General features: G+C 41.3%; 1 protein-coding gene across 1 annotated transcript in view; it reads left to right on the plus strand.

Annotated features, from left to right (window-relative positions):
* The window catches only part of LOC143958933 (gamma-taxilin-like), a 90169-nt gene extending 73769 nt beyond the window's left edge, over positions 1-16400 (plus strand). Inside the window, exons 8-10 of the mRNA XM_077467921.1 lie at positions 2423-2515; positions 10576-10671; positions 15842-16400. Coding sequence (XP_077324047.1) covers positions 2423-2515; positions 10576-10671; positions 15842-16165 — 513 coding nt within the window. The 3' untranslated portion in view covers positions 16166-16400. The remainder of the gene's footprint in view (positions 1-2422; positions 2516-10575; positions 10672-15841) is intronic.
* The last annotated feature ends 1044 nt before the right edge of the window (positions 16401-17444 follow it).

Here is a 17444-nt window from a genome sequence, read left to right on the forward strand (position 1 = left end):
CGTGCAATACATATAAAATAGAATACAATTATATACAGAACCTACAAATTTCCATTACACCACTGTACAATGTGAAGTAATGAGTGTACAGCTTGTACAACAGTGTAAATTTGCTGTTCCCTCAAAATAACACACAGCCATTAATGTCTAAACCGTTGGCAACAAAAGGGAGTACACCCCTAAATTGTCAATATTTTGTGTGGCCACCATTATTTTCCAGCACTGCCATAGCCCTCTTGGGCATGGAGTTCACCAGAGCTTCACAGGTTGCCACTGGAGTCCTCTTCCACTTATCCATGATGGCATAAAGGAGCTGTTGGATGTTGGAGACATTGCGCATCTCCACCTTTCATTTGCAGATGCCCCACAGATACTCTATAGGGTTTACGTCTGTAGACATGCTCGGTCAGTCCATCACCTTTACCCTCAGCTTCTTTAGCAAGGCAGTGGTCATCTTGGAGGTATGTTTGGGGTCGTTGCCATGTTGGAATACTGCCCTGCAGCCCAGTTTTCCAAAGGGAGGGGGATCGTGCTTTGCTTCAGTATGTCACAGTGCATGTTGGCATTCCTGGTTCTCTTAATGAACTGTAGCTCCCCATTGCTGGCAGCACTCATGCAGTCCCAGACCATGACACTGCCACCACCATTCTTGACTGTAGGCAAGACACACTTGTCTTTGTACTCCTTACTTGGTTGCCGCCACACACGATTGACACCATCTGAACCAAATACGTTTATCTTGGTCCCATCAGACCACAGGACATGGTTCCAGTAATCCATGTCCTTTGTTTGCTTGTCTTCAGCAAACTGTTTGCAGGATTTCTTGTGCACCATCTTTAGAAGAGGCTTCCTTCTGGGATGACAGCCATGCAGATCAATCCTATGTAGTGTGTGGCATATGATCTGAGCACTGACGCTGAGCATGTGCACTCAACTTCTTTGGTCGACCATGGCGAAGTCTGTTCTGAGTGGAACCTGTCCAGTTAAACTGCTGTATGGTCTTGACCACTGTGCTGCAGCTCAGTTTCAGGGTCTTTGCAATCTTTTTATAGCTTAGCTTAGGGCATCATTGTATAGAGAAACAATTTTTCTTTTTCAGATACTCAGAAAGTTCTTTGCCGCGAGATGCCACGTTGAACTTCCAGTGACCAGTATGCGAGAGTGAGAGCAATAACACCAGATTTAACACACCTGCTCCCTAGTCATACCTGAAACCTTGTAACACTAACAAGGCACATGACACAGAGGAGGGAAAATGGCTAATTTGTCCCAATTTGGACATTTTCACTTAGGGGTGTACTCACTTTTGTTCACATTAATGGCTGTGTGTTGAGTTCTTTTGAGGGGACAGCAATTTACACTGTTATATGAGCTGTACACTCACTACTTTACATTGTAGCAAAGTGTTTTTTCTTCAGTGTTGTCACATGAAAAAATATAATAAAATGTTTTTATAAAAATGTGTGGGGTGTACTTTTTCGAGATATTGTATGTGTTCTTGTAGATTGTGAAAGTAAAATGTTATTTAGGGGGAAATCTACAAACCAATCAGGGTTTATGAGGGCAATACTGTTGATCACTAGCTGTTTAAAACGGATACAAAAAAATGCATAATGTATAATAAACAAAGCGTTATGAGGTCCTACCAGCCATATGTAGCAAGAAAACTATTGTATTTAGAATTAATGATGAGAAATCAGTTTCTATAGGGTTTTGCTACATAAAGAGTTTACAATGCCAATGGTTAGGCCTCATAGAACATTTTAATACTAATATTTATTTTAATTTTTTGTTAAATGTGTTTAAATTCTACCATGCAGGAAGTGCCAGCTATGGTCAGCGGTGCCTTGCACTTTTTTACTTTTTTCTTTTTGTTTATTAAACTGTGACATTCCATTCCATTCAATTCTATGCAGATACACAAGTTGTCAAGTCCTTAAAGTGGTTGTTAAGCCACTTGCATGAATTTGTGTATAATCCTGTTTGTTTCCTAAGCCTGTGTGCCTCTGTCTGTGTTTTGTAAAAACAAATGCTGTCTATACCTGATTTAAGTGTGCTGTTCGGTGATGACATGACCGGCCGGCTCTCTCCTCTCCCAGACTAGTCTGACAGCTAGAGCGGGAGGGGCCAAAAATCCCCCGCTGACTTCACTCGGGAGGAGAGGAAGAGAGCGTCGGCTGTTCACGTGATCATCGAGCAGCACAAATCGGGTATATACAACGTTTTCTTTACAAAACACAGAGGCACACAGGCTACAGGAAACAAAGAGGATTATATGTGTTATTAACAGTTATTTCAGCAGCAGGAAGGGGGCACAGGATTTTTTTTTTTTTTTTTTTTTTTTTTATTAAACGTTTTAAAGCACATCTAATTCAACTATTTATTTTCTCAGACTATTTTACTATCTGCTCTTTCTTTTCAGCTTTCTCTGTACATGGATAAGTTTGAGGAATTTCAAACCACAATGGCAAAAAGCAATGAGCTTTTTACAACATTCCGTCAAGAAATGGAAAAGGTTAGTGCTTTTCATCACTGGTACCTGCTGTTATGATGTTTTCAGGAAACTAAATACAGCAATTTTTCTGGCCCCTCCCATGCACCATGATCTGCCTGCATTACATAGAGCGTGGCACAGGGACCCAGTGATGACATCCCTGGAATTCAACTAAGATATGTAACAAAAAATGTAAAAGTTTTCTTTAAAAATGTTATTGGCATGCTGATGAGGAGGTAAAGGAGAGGCATGAGGGGTGAGTTGGTCTGCAATGTTGTGTCTCACGAATACAAACTGGATTTTCAGAGCTTTCCCCTTCCTCCCTTCATGCTTTCAAATGTTTCTTTAAATCTGCAAATAAGATTTGTTTTTTTGCATGCTCTTTCTTGCCCGCTATTCCAGAGAGTGATCATTCTCGTTCTAGAGAAAAAAGGTTCCTTGGTTTCTACATGAACCTACTCATGGTTCCAAAGTTAAATGGAGATGTTTGCCCCGTTTTGGATCTCGGGTGACTCAAGTTTCTTGGCATACAGAAGTTCTGGATGGAGTTCATACAGCTCGTGGCGGCCCTTTTCCAGTGTGGAGATTCCTAGCGTCAGTGGACATCAAAGATTCCTTGCGTGTTCTTATCTTCCCCCACCAGCGCTATATGCAGTTTGTGGTGAATTACCATGTTCAATTAGTGGCTTTACAGTTTGGCCTGCCTACAGCCCCCAGAGTATTCACCAATGTCTTGGCTCAGGGTCTGGGCCTCCTGTGGACCCAAGGTTTTCTTATTATAGGGTATCTGGATGACTCGGAGACCAATTCTTTTCTCTCCTGAAGAGCAATAAGTCTCACATGGTGCACACTCTGAAGAAGTTTGGATGGGTTCTCAATTTCCAAGAATCTGCTTTTCCGCCCAGTCCAGAGTTTACAATATCCAGGCCAGGAAAATGCCTTTCTCTGAGAACTCAGGTGCACTTGCTCACTATGCTGTCATATGAGGGTCCTGGGAAAGAAGGTAGCCTCCTTTGATGCGTTACCTATTGCCTGGTTTCATTCCAGGCCTCTACAGCGGAATGTTGACTGCAGGCCACAATTGTCACTATGCTCCAAAATGCTACGGTCTCTGAGACTGGTGGATGTCGAGACAGCTGGATATAGAAAATTAATTTCTCCCCCTCACATGGAAGGTTATGCTAACACACCAGCTTGATGGGGGGGATCTGCACAGTCTTTCCATCCAGGATGCCATATTAAAGGTTGTTGCCCTCCAACATTCTAGATCTGAGGGCGATTTGAATTGTTCTTCTACATTGGTCAGAACGGTTGTAAGGGTCCCCATTGGACAACAGTGATGGCATACAGAAATCATCAAGGAGGAACTGGATCTAATCCAATCTTGAGCAGAACTTCATGTTCCCACTCTGTCCACCATTTATATTCCAGGAGTGGAAAACTGGCAGGCAGATTTCCTCAACCATCAATAATTGCCTTTGAGGGAGTGGGCTCTTCATCCAGTGGTGTGGCACCCCAGATGCAGACCTTCTGGCATCCAGATTCACTGGGGACATTGGACAGGTTTGTCTCCAGGACCTTGGATCCTCAGGCGTTTGCAGTGGTTGCCATGGTGACATTCCATGACCATTGCAGCTTCTATCTCGTCTACTGGATTCAGGTTAAGAAGATTGCTGTGATTCTGGTCCCATAGGCTTGGCCCAGACAAACATGGTATGACATTATAAGTAACATGTCGGTGGGCATTTTTCTAAATTGACACAACCTTCTGTTGCAAGGCCCAATCTTTCATCCTTCCTTAGTCACTGACTTTAACAGCATGGCTGTTGAAGCTATAGTCTTGAGAAACGAGTATCTGATTCCATCATTCCTATCCCGTTGAAGGCTAGGAATGCAACTTCAAGGAAGATTTACCATAGGACTCGGAAATCTTAATGTTGCCTTGTGGGAGTTTTCATCCTTGCAAGCTGTGGGCTGTATTTTGGCTTTCATCCAGTTGGGTATTGATCTGTGACTGCCCTTGAGTGCAACCAAGGGTCAGATTTTGTTTTTTTCTCAGAGGCCAATTGCTTTACATTCTTTGGTGCATGCCTTTTATACAAGGGTATCAAACATATTGTTACTCCAATCGGGAATCCATGTGGTACCCTCTGTTTTACAGAAATCTGTTTGAACCCATCCAAGGTTTTCCATTTAGTCCTTATGACACTAGGTATTTTTCTGGCTGCCATTATTTTTGCTCATAGGTTTTTCCAAATTTGCTGCCCTTTCCTGTAAGGAACCTTGATGCTTCACCATGACAAGGGGGTTATTGGGCCTCGGCCATCCTTTTTACCTAAGGTGGTTTCTGCATTCCATTCTAATCAGGGCATTGTGTTGCCTTCTTTTTGTCCTAAGCCTCAGACTCTACAGGACAAGGCTTTACACCCTCTGGATGTGGTATCAGGTTTTCGTGATTCATCTATCATTCCCTCTTTGTGCTTATTTCTCAAGCCTATGGTTTGAATGGAAAAGGTATAATTTTTTTTAAATGACTGCTTATTCTACCAGTAGTGTAGGTGATAAAGATTGAAGGGGACACTATACAAATGTGCATATGTGTGAAAATAAATGCTTATATGTAAAGCTACTCTGATATCTAAAATATATGCTTATATCTGCAATACCATGTTCATGAATCCCAAATGTACATCCTCAATTTTAAATATAAACACATTTACAATAAATAAAATATAATGTTCCACCATAAAAATATCAGATGTGTATTTAACCACTTCCTGACCGGCACGCGCCGATGTACGTTGGCAGAATGGCACGGGCAGGCATATTGGCGTACAGGTACGTCAAACTTTAAATGCCGCCCTGCCATCGCGAGCGCTGGCGTGCTGGTCGGGACCCCTGTGAGTCCTGTTGCAGGTCCTGCGGACCCGATTGCTGCGGGCCTACCCGCGGATCGTCTCACGGGGCGGCTGAACGAGGAGATGCCGTTATAGACCGCATCTCCCCGTTCTGCCAATGTCATTTACACAGGAATCACTGCATTTGTATAGCAGTGATTGCTGTATAAATAACAATGGTCCCAAAAATGTGTCAAAAATGTCCGATGTGTCCACCCTAATGTCGTAGTCACAATAAAAATCGCTAATCGCCGCCATTACTAGTAAAAAAAAAAGTTATTAATAAAAATGCCAAAAACTATCCCCTATTTTGTAAACGCTATAACTTTTGCGCAAACCAATCAATAATTGCATTTTTTTTTTTTTTTTTTTTTTTTACCAAAAATATGTAGAATACGTATCGGCCTAAATTGAGGGAGGAAATTTTTTATATATATTTTTTTTTTTTTTTTTTTGGGGGGGATATTTATTATAACAAAGTAAAAAATAATGCGTTTTTTTCAAAATTGTCGCTCTATTTTTGTTTATAGCGCAAAAAATAAACGCAGAGGTGATCAAATACCACCAAAAGAAAGCTCTATTTGTGGTAAAAAAAGGATGTCAATTTTGTTTGGGAGCCACGTCGCACGACCGCACAATTGTCAGTTAAAGCGATGCAGTGCCGAATCGCAAAAAGTGGTCTGGTCTTAACCAGCAAATGGTCTGGTCTGTAATTGGATAAAGAAATTCAGTCCAAAGGCCATTTAATATAAAGTGACAGTCTTTTTTTTTTTTTTTCTGTATATTTGTAATCTTCGCTCTTTAGTGTGCACTCCACCGTATGCCTAAAGAACTTACAGACCAATTGGACCTTTTTTAAAAGTTTACTTGAGTTTGTTTATGTGGAATCTGTTGTGGCCCAAATAACTGGAAATCTTGCTGTCAATCACTTGACTATGATACAGACACCAGGGAGAAAAATATAGTGTATTTTTATTTAACAAGACATAATAAAAACATAGGTATTGTGCTTACATTCATTTGTGCTCAGTGTCGACACCAAATAAACCACCTGTGCAATAGAAAGGAGCCACGCCAGAAGTGATGCACGTGATTACCAGAATTCCCGCCTAGAGCGCGTTTTCATCATGGACCTCATCATGAAGAAGACCAGCGGCCATATTAGTGAAGTCTTAAATAGTATATACTGCTCTCTAATAGGGGGGTGAAGAAAGGAAAACTCCACCCAAATGTTATACCATTTAAAATTCATTTCAATTGTCACTGCACATTGTTTAGGCAATGCTGATGACTGTTAATCTAATTTACAACAGTATAAAATTGCATAGAAATACAGGCATTAATTAACCATTGATGATCACAGTTACCCCCTACGCATTGTGCTAAACCCGATAATTTTAAAATTGAAAAAAATGAGACCAATAAACATTAACACATAAAATGAATTTACAATTTCCATAAAATATAACCCCTTATCTATAAAACCACTTGGTATACCTAATTGGGGCATCTAAAAAAAATCCTTCTAAAAACAATAAAAATCTGTAATTTAAATGCAAGATGGTGTGCTATCCCTTTTTATTAGCTAATGAACCTTCTAAAGCCTCAAGTCAATATTTATATTGGTCCAAAAACCAAACCCCTCATATTAAAGAAAAACTCTAGAGATGGGTATGATACGGTGCAAGCAGGGCCATCTTTAATATTGACTGGACCCTGGGTAGAACTTTTCTTGGGCCCCCCTCCCATGCAGTTTTGCTCTCCACCTGCTCTGAGACATACAATAAATAGCAGATAGACTCCAAATTTACTGAATCAGATCAGGCAGCTATTGCGATTGGTTGCCAGAGGTTACAGAGTATCATTACCCCTTACTGACTGGTTGCTAGAGGTTACAGCACACATTACAGCTCACTGATTAGTTGCTAGAGGTTACAGCACATGATTGCTGCTTGTTGACTGGTTGCTAGAGATTACTGTGGAAATGACCTCAGGGGGAATGATATACATATCAATGCAGCTGGCTGCCGCTATTTACGCATGAATGCCACCTTTACATATGAATGCCACTGATATTTATGTATGAATGTCTGTAATTTACGTGTAAAAACAGGGTCTGCGGGTGAGTCATCCGTACACAGCAATAGGGCAGAGCTTTGCAGCATTGGTAGCAGCACTTCCCACTGAGATATTGGGACACAGCACTGGACTAAAACCTCAAGGGACAAGGGAATTTAAACCAGGATAGTTGGCAAGTATGAGGCAGCTGCTTTGGGCCCCACAACAATGACAGGGCCCAGGGCAGCTGCCCCTTTTGCCCTGCCCTAAAAACGGCCCTGGGTGCAAGAATGTTGTTACCACAAATTACAAACTATAGCTCGCTTTCTCTCAATTTTATGGAGAATCTGGAATGTGATTTTCAGTAACCCTTCTGCCCTTTCTAAAAAAAAAAAAAATGACCAACTTTTTAGGAGGGTCCAAAACATTAGATGCTATTTTATTCTGAAGCCCATGGGCTTTCTTGTAAATAGTTTTTTTTTTTTTTTTTTTTTTTTAAATATTATCTTTAACCATTTCAGCCCCGAAAGATTTTGCTGCTCAATGACCAAGCCATTTTATTCCAATACGGCACTTCGCCGCTTTCACTGACAATTGAGCGGTCGTGAGCAATTGTCAAAAAATTTTTTTTACCCACAAATAGAGCTTTCTATTGGTGATATTTTATCACCTCTGCGGTTTTTATTTTTTGAAAAAAAGTCACATTTAAAAGAAAAAAAAACAATTTTTTTTCTTCAGTTTAGGCTATGTATTCTACTACATATTTTTAGTAAAAAAAAATTGCAGTAAGCGTATATTGGTTTGCACAAAAGTTATATATTTTTTTTACTAGTAATCATGGTGATCTGTGATTTTTATCAGAACTGCGATATTGCGGCTGACAAATTGGACACTTGACACATTTTTGGGACCATTGACAATTCTAAAGCGATCAGTGCTATAAAAATGCACTGATTACTGTATAAATGTCACTGGCAGGGAAGGGGTTAACACTAGGGGGCGATCAAGGGGTTAACTGTCTTCCCTAGGTGTGTTCTAAATGTTTTTTCTCTTAACTCATTTTACCTTATCTTGGTTAATTTTATGTCCTATGTTCTTATATGGAGTGGTAGCATCAGAATAACCATTTAACATTTTCCATGCAATTCATATTTCTTCCTAATCGTTTGAGGAACACAGAGGAAGTCTACCTTTTGGGCTCTACTGCCATCTACAGTAAGATTGATAAGATTGAACACTGGCAAACAAAAATCTGTAGGCCAGTCCAGTATAATCCCTCTCACTACCAGCATTTTTTGCTAGGTTTCCAGGATAATTGATGTCTCTTCTACAGCATTATCATAACTTTTTTTTTTTTTTTTTGTGAAAATTTTTCTTTAATAATGACACTTCTCTATGTTGTACTGGATATTTGTCTACAATACAGCTAGCCAGTGCTGTCGCCCTCAGCCTGGCTTTAGGTGTACCATTTCTGGATAGCCTGTAAGTGTGCTTTGAGTGCTTGGCTTCCACATAGGGCACTCTGTAGGCTGGTTCTGGATGTCTGTACTGATAAGCGTTTGAAAACCCTTCTGACGCTTTGTTCTCACTGGCAGGGCCTTTTGTTCGATTCTGGCTGTGACCTTACTTTGTAATTTTAACCAGTCAGACATGGTTTAACAAAGCAGATGGCTGAAGTGTTCAAGTTATGGAGGGTTGGTTTGCTAGAAGCCTCCCATCTCATTTGTTTACATGTGTCCCATGTTCATATATGTAAGACACTTTAGCTAAAGTGATGGACTGGAAAACCCTTGTGTGTAAAGCTTTTAATTTGCATGTTCTATGAGGGACAGCCTCTCTTTGAACCAGCTCTTGATATCATCAAGGATATTACTGGTGGCTAGAGCATGCCTCTTCCTCAGTGGGAGAAGCATCAAGAACAGACTGAAAAGACCATCCCTCCTTATCTGTAAGAATTGTCCTTCGTTACTCTACTCCCTTGACCCCCACTTCCTCCAAGCTTGGTTCCCCCAACCCACCTGCATTCAGATCCTCGGACATGCCTTCCTCTGCATGAAGGTGCATTCCCACTTTCCAGAGCAGGGGGATGCTTATTTAACTTTGCGAACACTTGGACAGCTTGCATCTCAGAGGCTTGGGTTTTGGAGATAGACTCCCAGAGCTACAAACTGAAGTTTTAGACATTGCCTATCCTCAGTTGCTTACCGTACCTCTAATCATGTCGCCACACCGATTAGCAGATCGACATTGAACCTTCTATCTCTCTTTCTGGCTTAAGTTGTCGTTGCCACCAGGTCGTCAAGCCCTAAGGGAGAATTTATCCTGGACATGTATTCCTATTTGCCCAGTTTCAATCCAGAATTCTGCAAGGCAACATTCTCTGTGGTTGTGGGACAAGTCTTTCCTGTTTTGGGATATACCTGTTCATCTGTTACTGGGAACCAGGTTGTCCCTGGCCTGGTAGCTCAGGAATCCAGCTCTGGAGTTCTGGAAGCCTTCTTTCTTGTTTTAATTTTTTGTCTTTTTTTGAGGATCCCCAGGCTGGGGTTGTAAAAGATTTTATAGAAAAAAAAAAAATGTACATTATCTGTGCAATGGTATTGCACAGAGAGCAGCCCTTGTCCTCTTCGGGGGCTTCGCTGGGGTTTTTGGCTGTTCCCCCTTGTCGAGTGCCTCCAGCGCAAGCTGCTTGTTCTGGGGGCAACTCGTGCATGCTTGCTCCCAAGCCACCTCAGTGTGTCTATAAAACATGCAAAGCATTGTTCAGTCCTGCCCTCCACTCCCTCCTCGCTGGCTATGATTGACAGTGGCGGAAGCCAATGGCTTCTGCTGCTGTCTCAGTCAATAAGGGAGAGACCCGGGAGAGCTGCAGCTCTCATGCACATTGCTGGATCAGGGTTTGGCTCGGGTAAGGAGAGGGCGGCGGGAGGATCGGTACACAGGTTTTTTACCTTCATGCATACAGATCTTATGATTCAATACAGTATTTAAACAGGTAAAGTTTTGGAAACATAGATCTATTTATACAGTCGAAGATATAACAGTGTTGCGGAAACAATAAATAGGACTTTTCCTCAAGGAAAATAAAATAATTTTAATCCTGCCATTTGATGTTTTATTATTTAGATGACCAAGAAAATAAAGAAACTAGAAAAAGAAACCATTGTTTGGCGTACCAAGTGGGAAAATAACAATAAAGCCCTATTACAAATGGCTGAAGAGGTGAGTGTGACTGTAGATATCTTTGTTGTCCTATTTTTTTGAAAGCATCCTACAATTCTTTTCTCAGATTTTAGTGTTGTGTGTCTACTATCATGTGTTCCTAAAAAAAAAAAAATTATAAGCTCTTCAATTAAAAAGAATTTAATCAGTCTCTTTGAGAGGTAAATTCTATGGTCACGGAATGATTGTTTCGTTTTGATTCTAGTGAGAAAGCATCTGTCTGATTGTGGGTAGGTTCACACCAAGAATCGTACAGGAACACGCAAGCCTGTTCATTTTAACCGGTTGAATTGCTCTGGACTGCACAAAAAGTAGTGCATGCACTAATTTAGAAAATGCACTGCAACTGGATCACATGGTACTTCTGTACCATGTGATCTGGTGCAGGCAAACACACTGCGTTTGGAGTGTTGTTAATTTGATATTGACACCCACTGCAGTTCTCAACCTCTGTGCATTTTAAACGCAGTGCAGGAGACATGCACCGAACATGGGTTTCTTGCACCACGTTCTGGTATGGCACTTACACCAGAAACCATGTGTGCAGGCTTTTCGCTCATACTTGTCAACCTACATGACAATCAAACAGGAAGAAAATGCACACCTGCTGATCATCTCATTTATAGTTTGTATGCTCTCTACTAAATGTGCAAGAAAAATACTCCTATGGGGAAAATCACTTGGCAGTCTCCTGAACGGGCAATATCACAGGATTTTTGTACTTTCCATAAAATGTGTTTCTTTGAATTCAATAAGAGATGCAGGTCCCACTTCTCCATGTGTATGATCATGCTCTCAGTACTACTTTGCTACAAACCTGAGGCATGCGGGTTGCAGGAGGGCATATCCTAGGTCAATCTACAGTTCTTTGTTTGCCAGTGTTGAATCCTTCTGTAGGCAACTTCGTAACCCAAAGATGAGACTTCAATTGTGCCCTAATGCAAAAATTATTTTACGTTGGTTACAAAATCTGATATAATTGAGTTATACTGCTGCCTGCAGGAGGCTTTGGACACTGGCAAACAAAAAAGGCTGTTGGCCAGCTAGGTATAACTTGCATAATTTTGTAAAGAAAGCAGTACTTAGGAGTAGATTACAACACCATGGGATGGGAGCTGTGGGACCCATTTTTGTTGAGGCTTGAACATACATCTGGTAAAACAAGTTGTCAGACGTACAGGACATCTGTAAAGTATTCACAGCCCTTCACCTTTTCCACATTTTGTTATGTTACAGCCTTATTCCAAAATGTATTAAATTCATTATTTTCCTCAAAATGTTAAAAACTTCTTTCACATTGTCATTATGGGGTATTGTTTTAAATCTCTGCAAATTAAAAAAAAAAAAAAAATCACATGTACATAAGTATTTACAGCCTTTACTCAATACTTTGTTGAAGCACCTTTGGCACAAATTACAGCCTCAGTCTTTCTGAGTAAGATGCTACAAGCTTGGCACACCTATTTGTGGGCAGGTTCTCCCATTCTTCTTTTCAGGACCTCCCAAGCTCCATCAGGTTGGATGGGAAGGGTCGGTGCACAGCCATTTTCAGATCTCTCCAGAAATGGTCAGGTTCTGGCTGGGCCACTCAGAAATTCACAATCCTTTGTTATCTTGGTTGTGTGCTTGGGGTCGTTGTCCTGTTGGAAGATGAACCTTTGCCCCAGCCCAAGGTCCAGAGCACTATGGAGCAGGTTTTCATCAAAGATGTCTCTGTACATTGCTGAATTCATCTTTCTCTCGATCCTAGCTAGTCTCCCAGTTCCTGCTGCTGAAAAAAATCACCACCATGCTTCACTGGAGGGATGGTATTGGGCAGGTGTGATGAGCAATGCTTGGTTTCCTCCAGACATGATGTTTGCTGTTCAGGCCAGAGTGTTCAATCTTTGTTTCATCAGACCAGAGAATTTTGTTTCTCATGGTCTGAGAGTCCCTCAGGTGCCTTTTGGCAAACTCCAGGTGGGCTGTCATGTACCTTTTACAGAGGAGTGGCTTTTGTCTGGCCACTTTACCATACAGGCCTGATTGGTGAAGTGTTGCAGAGATGGATGTTCTTCTGGAAGGTTCTCCTTTCTCCACAGAGAAACGCTGGAGCTCTGTCAGAGTGACCAATGGGTTTTTGGTCACCTCCCTGACCTAAGGCCCTTTTCCTTCGATTGCTCAGTTTGGCTACTCTAGGAAGAGTCCTGGTGGTTCCAAACTTCTTCCATTTACGGATGATGATGAAGGCTACTGTGCTCATTGGGACCTTTAATGTTGCAGAAATTATTCTGTACCCTTTTCCAGATCTGTGCCTTGATAGAATCCTGTGTTGGATGTCTACAGACAATTCCTTGGACTTCATTGCTTGGTTTGTGCTCTGACATGCACTGGTAATTCTGGACCCTTAGACAGGTGTGTGCCTTTACAAATCATGTCCAATCAACTGAATTTACCACAGGTGGACCCCAATCAAGTTGAAGAAACATCTCCAGTATGAGCAGTGGAAACAGGATGTGCCTGAGCTCAATTTTGAGTGTCATGGCAAAGGCTGTGAATATTTATGTACATGTGGTGATTTTTTTTTTTATTTTTTTTATAAATTTGCAAAGATTTCAAACCAACTTCTTTCACGTTGTCATTATTGGGTATTGTTTGTAGAATTTCAAAGAAAATAATACATTTAATCTATTTTGGAATAAGGCTGTAACATGAAATGTAGAAAAAGTGCTGTGAATACTTTCCGGATGTGCACTGTATTAAAAGAGAAACATGAAGCAGCCTTGCCAATCTGTTAAACAGTTTCTTGATGCTTATAGTCCCAAGAAGCACTCGCAGATCCAGTGGAGTGCACCCTGACAGGAAAATGTGACCAGAAAGATTTAAAAAAAAGACATGTCCACCAGCTTAGGCACGCTTCTTACAGGAGTGATAGCAACAAGAAATGCTACTTTGTGAGAGAGTGAATGTATAGGGAAAATCCCTGATAATTTTTTATTTTTGTGTGTGTGTGTGTGTGTGTGTGGCCAATAGAATCAAATTCCTATCTCACAGTAGAAGATTGTACAGGAGGAGCTACATCAGAGGCTTCCTGTACAAAAGCCTTATCCAACAAGTGGGAGACAGTTATAAAGGTTATGAGATCAACCCCTTGAGTATTTTTTGGGGTAAAAAGGTTTCCCCTGGTACCAGGTGAAGTAAGCCTTACCTGGGCTTCAATAGCAGTGGCATTAAAACCAGCGGCCATAAAGCAGAGGAGTAAACCAGTCCTTGTTATAGAAGATGTGGATGAACTTACAGGGGGTCCACAGTTTGTACACAAGGTGCTATGAGAATCACTGAAATGCCCTTAATCTATTCAGAGTAAATGAGGAAGGAGTTTCAGAAGAGGGAAGACATAGATAAGTTTGTACTAATCCCATGGAGCCACCAGAGTATCCACTGCTTCTGTCAGAGGATCTTTGCACCTGGCCCAGAATAGCTGTGGAGAACTCTTTCTTGGATAAAGCAGAGGAGGGAGCCACCCCTAATTAAACTATGGGAGACTCTGAAGATGATGTTGACTCAAACAGGGGACAATGATCCAGACTATATGTCAGGTCCCTTAGAAGGGACAGGCTCTCCCAGAACTGTTAGTGGATTGTCAGCTGGAGCAACTTGATGTACTGGGACTGCCTGTCTTGTACTTGGTATCTGATATGTTGTACTGCTGAGCAGGATTAATTTAACAGAGAATGGCAGGTAAATAACCATTCTGTTGCTTAAGAAGGAGAGGTTCAATGGCCTTAGGTGGCCAGGTCACTAGGCTTCAGTAAAGACTAACCAAGGTGTAAAACTAGGTTTCTGTTGCAGATGGGCGCTATAGTGGAAAGAAGCTTCCCAGTATTAAACATGTGGGAACAGAGCGGGGAGTGTATGTGCTACACTCAAACTAATGACATTGCATCCTCCGTGTGCTAACATCTTCTGCATAAACAGCAGAACAGGAGTTGCTCATTAAGTCTTCGGAGTCTGGGTCACACCAGAGGCTGTGCTATGATTCTGGACCTAGAAAGCGCTCTGTGGCTAACAGTTCCTGAAAGTCTGGGAAGCACCACAAGCAAAGCCCAATGCCTTCCGTTTGCATTCTATCCAGGCTCAACATTCTTTGGTCCTTTGGGGCCCAGTTTTCAAGGCATCTCCAAAGAAATTCTGACTTGGATAGCAGCATAGAGAACCCAGCTCAGCAGCATGTAGCACATTTTATTGGGGAGAGGGTAAATAACTAGCTAAAAAGGATTAGACCACCATTTGCCTAGGACAATAGCAAAAAAAAATGCTGTGAGTTGAAGGGATTATTCCCAGCTGGCCAATGTGTTATTTTTTTGCCAGTGTCCAAACCCTTCTGCAAGTGGCTACATAATCCCAATTGTATCAGAATGACAGAGTCCTGTGTCCCTAATGAACAATAAAGAATTTTCTTTCCTTGCTCATTATAAATAAATACGATTTCTCCAGGACCCAGCTGCCTGCACTGAGACCTGCTTCAATTGATGTGACTATAGCTGTAGGAATTTTGCATTAATTTGCCATACTCTTTGGCCTGCCTTGCCAAGGAATGTGTTGTCATTTATGAGCCAAATTAAGCCTGCATAAAATGAGTACTGAATAGTCCTGTGCACCATAGTACCTAGTACTACTATGTACCCCATTGTAAGAAAACTGATTAGATCATTTGAGAGGCTGTGAAAAACTGAAGAGCATATGTACTGTTAGGCCTCATGCACACTTGGCTTAAACCCCGCATTTACAGGCATTTGTTGTTTTTTTTTTTTTTTTTTGTTTTTTTGTCCAGCCTGTAAAAGCACTTGTGTCCATGCACACATCAATTTTACCTATGCATTAGGATAGAAGCGTATACAGCCTGGGAAAAAACAAAACGCCAAAGCTTTGACCAGGAGAGGCGTTTGAAGAGCAGAAAAAATGCTAAACGCATCTAAACTCTAAACTCTAGACACTTCTAGTGATTGAGCATTAATGCATCTCAATCCCCAGAATAACTTCATATTAATGCTAGATATCTTCTGGTTCTTAGGGGCTAAACCGATGCTCTGTGTACATGAGGACTTGGTGGCTCTTCAGGATTTGAGATGATTACCATTGACATTAGGCATTTTGTGGTGTATTAACCATTCCTACTTTTTTTTTCTAGAAAACTGTTAGGGATAAGGAGCACAAAGCATTGCAAGTGAAACTTGAACGTCTGGAAAAACTCTGCAGAGCCCTCCAGACAGAGCGCAATGAGCTCAATAAGAAGATTGAAGGCCTTCAGGATCAAGTGTCTGATGGTGGTGGCACAGCTGATGGAGAGTCATTAGAGACTCATTCAGTTGAATCTCCAGAAGAGAAAAATGTGGTCACAAGTAAAGAGTGTGGAATCCAGCCTTTACCTGAACCTCCGCTACCAGACAGACAAATTGTGTTGCAAAAGACTGTCTCAAAAGGGCCGCCTTCTGGCGTTGATTCTGTTGACTAAAAAGGGGGGGGGAGGGGAATCGACACTGTTAATAACGCAGATACACAAGCATATGTATATACATAAAAATATACATATATATTTTGTGTATAACTTTGTTGGTGGTAATTTGTTTTGTGGTGAGAGATTTCCTACTTTTTCTACTATATTTGTATTTTCCTAGGACTACTGGAGTACATGTGCTACATAAAGCTTCCTAGCAACAACGCAGTCTAATAGATTTTCTCATATTACATTTTGGTAGCTGTCTGCGTTTTATTTTTTTCTATCTAATATGTCTTAGCCACATACTCCAGCCCCAGATTTTTAAATCTTAGGCTGGCCGTACATTAATTTTGTTGTACAATTTTTTTTCCTTTAGATTTACCAAAACCATATAATATGAGGTCAAACCCAAATGCTTTCAATTTATATGCAATTAGGGAGGCCCTTGCACTACAAGCCTTGAATATAAATCTAAAGGAAATTGAATAAGAAAATTGTATAATGTAAGGCCAGCTTAAGTGTGTCTTGGAAGCTGCAAATTAAGCAGCTATTCTGAGTCTTGATCTGCATTCTGTGGCACATATTCAATGTTTGTGGAAGATTTCTTTTTAAAGGGGCTGTCGCAATTCACGAGTAATAGATACCTGGCTAACCAACCTAATGGATGGCTGTACAAAATGCCACAATATTGCTGCCACGAGTCCTATTCGATTTTGTTCTGTTATCAACATGGGCAAAGAGCCAACCAAACCAACCTTAAGCAGAGCAAGGATTCCATACATGTTCAAACGATGTGGTGCCTGAAGGGAGGAGCTCACTATTTTTTATTTATTTTTTAATGAAGGGATGTTTTTTTTGTTACTTTTAACTTGTGTTGCCACATCAGTATGCTGGAGCTCATGCTAATTAGCCAGCTCAGTTTGTTGTATAAACTACACAGCCTGACCTGGGAGGGCAGAATCTAATGCCTAGGGATACTTGGTGGGCATTAGAATTGCCACCCTCACTGGAGTTTCAAGATAGTAGTACTTTACATACACTACAGCCCTCAAATTTTCCACTCGCCTACTCATGTTTTGCAAGTGGAAAATGAGGGCTTGCGAGCTGGGCCGCCTGCCTGATGGGGGGGCACCGTCAGCGGGGTGTTGATTGGGAGCCGGTCTCCCAGCGATCGCCCCAGGGAGGAAGAGGAGAGCCACGGGATAGCATACTGTTACCGGCACTTACATTATAATTGTCACTGCTCTGCTCGACACAGCCCCGCCTCCTCCTGACCTGCGCCTGTGATAGACAG

This window comes from Lithobates pipiens, unplaced genomic scaffold, assembly GCF_037356315.1.
Source record: "Lithobates pipiens isolate NorthernLeopardFrog02 unplaced genomic scaffold, aLitPip1_a1.2 Scaffold_65, whole genome shotgun sequence".
NCBI lineage: Eukaryota > Metazoa > Chordata > Amphibia > Anura > Ranidae > Lithobates > Lithobates pipiens.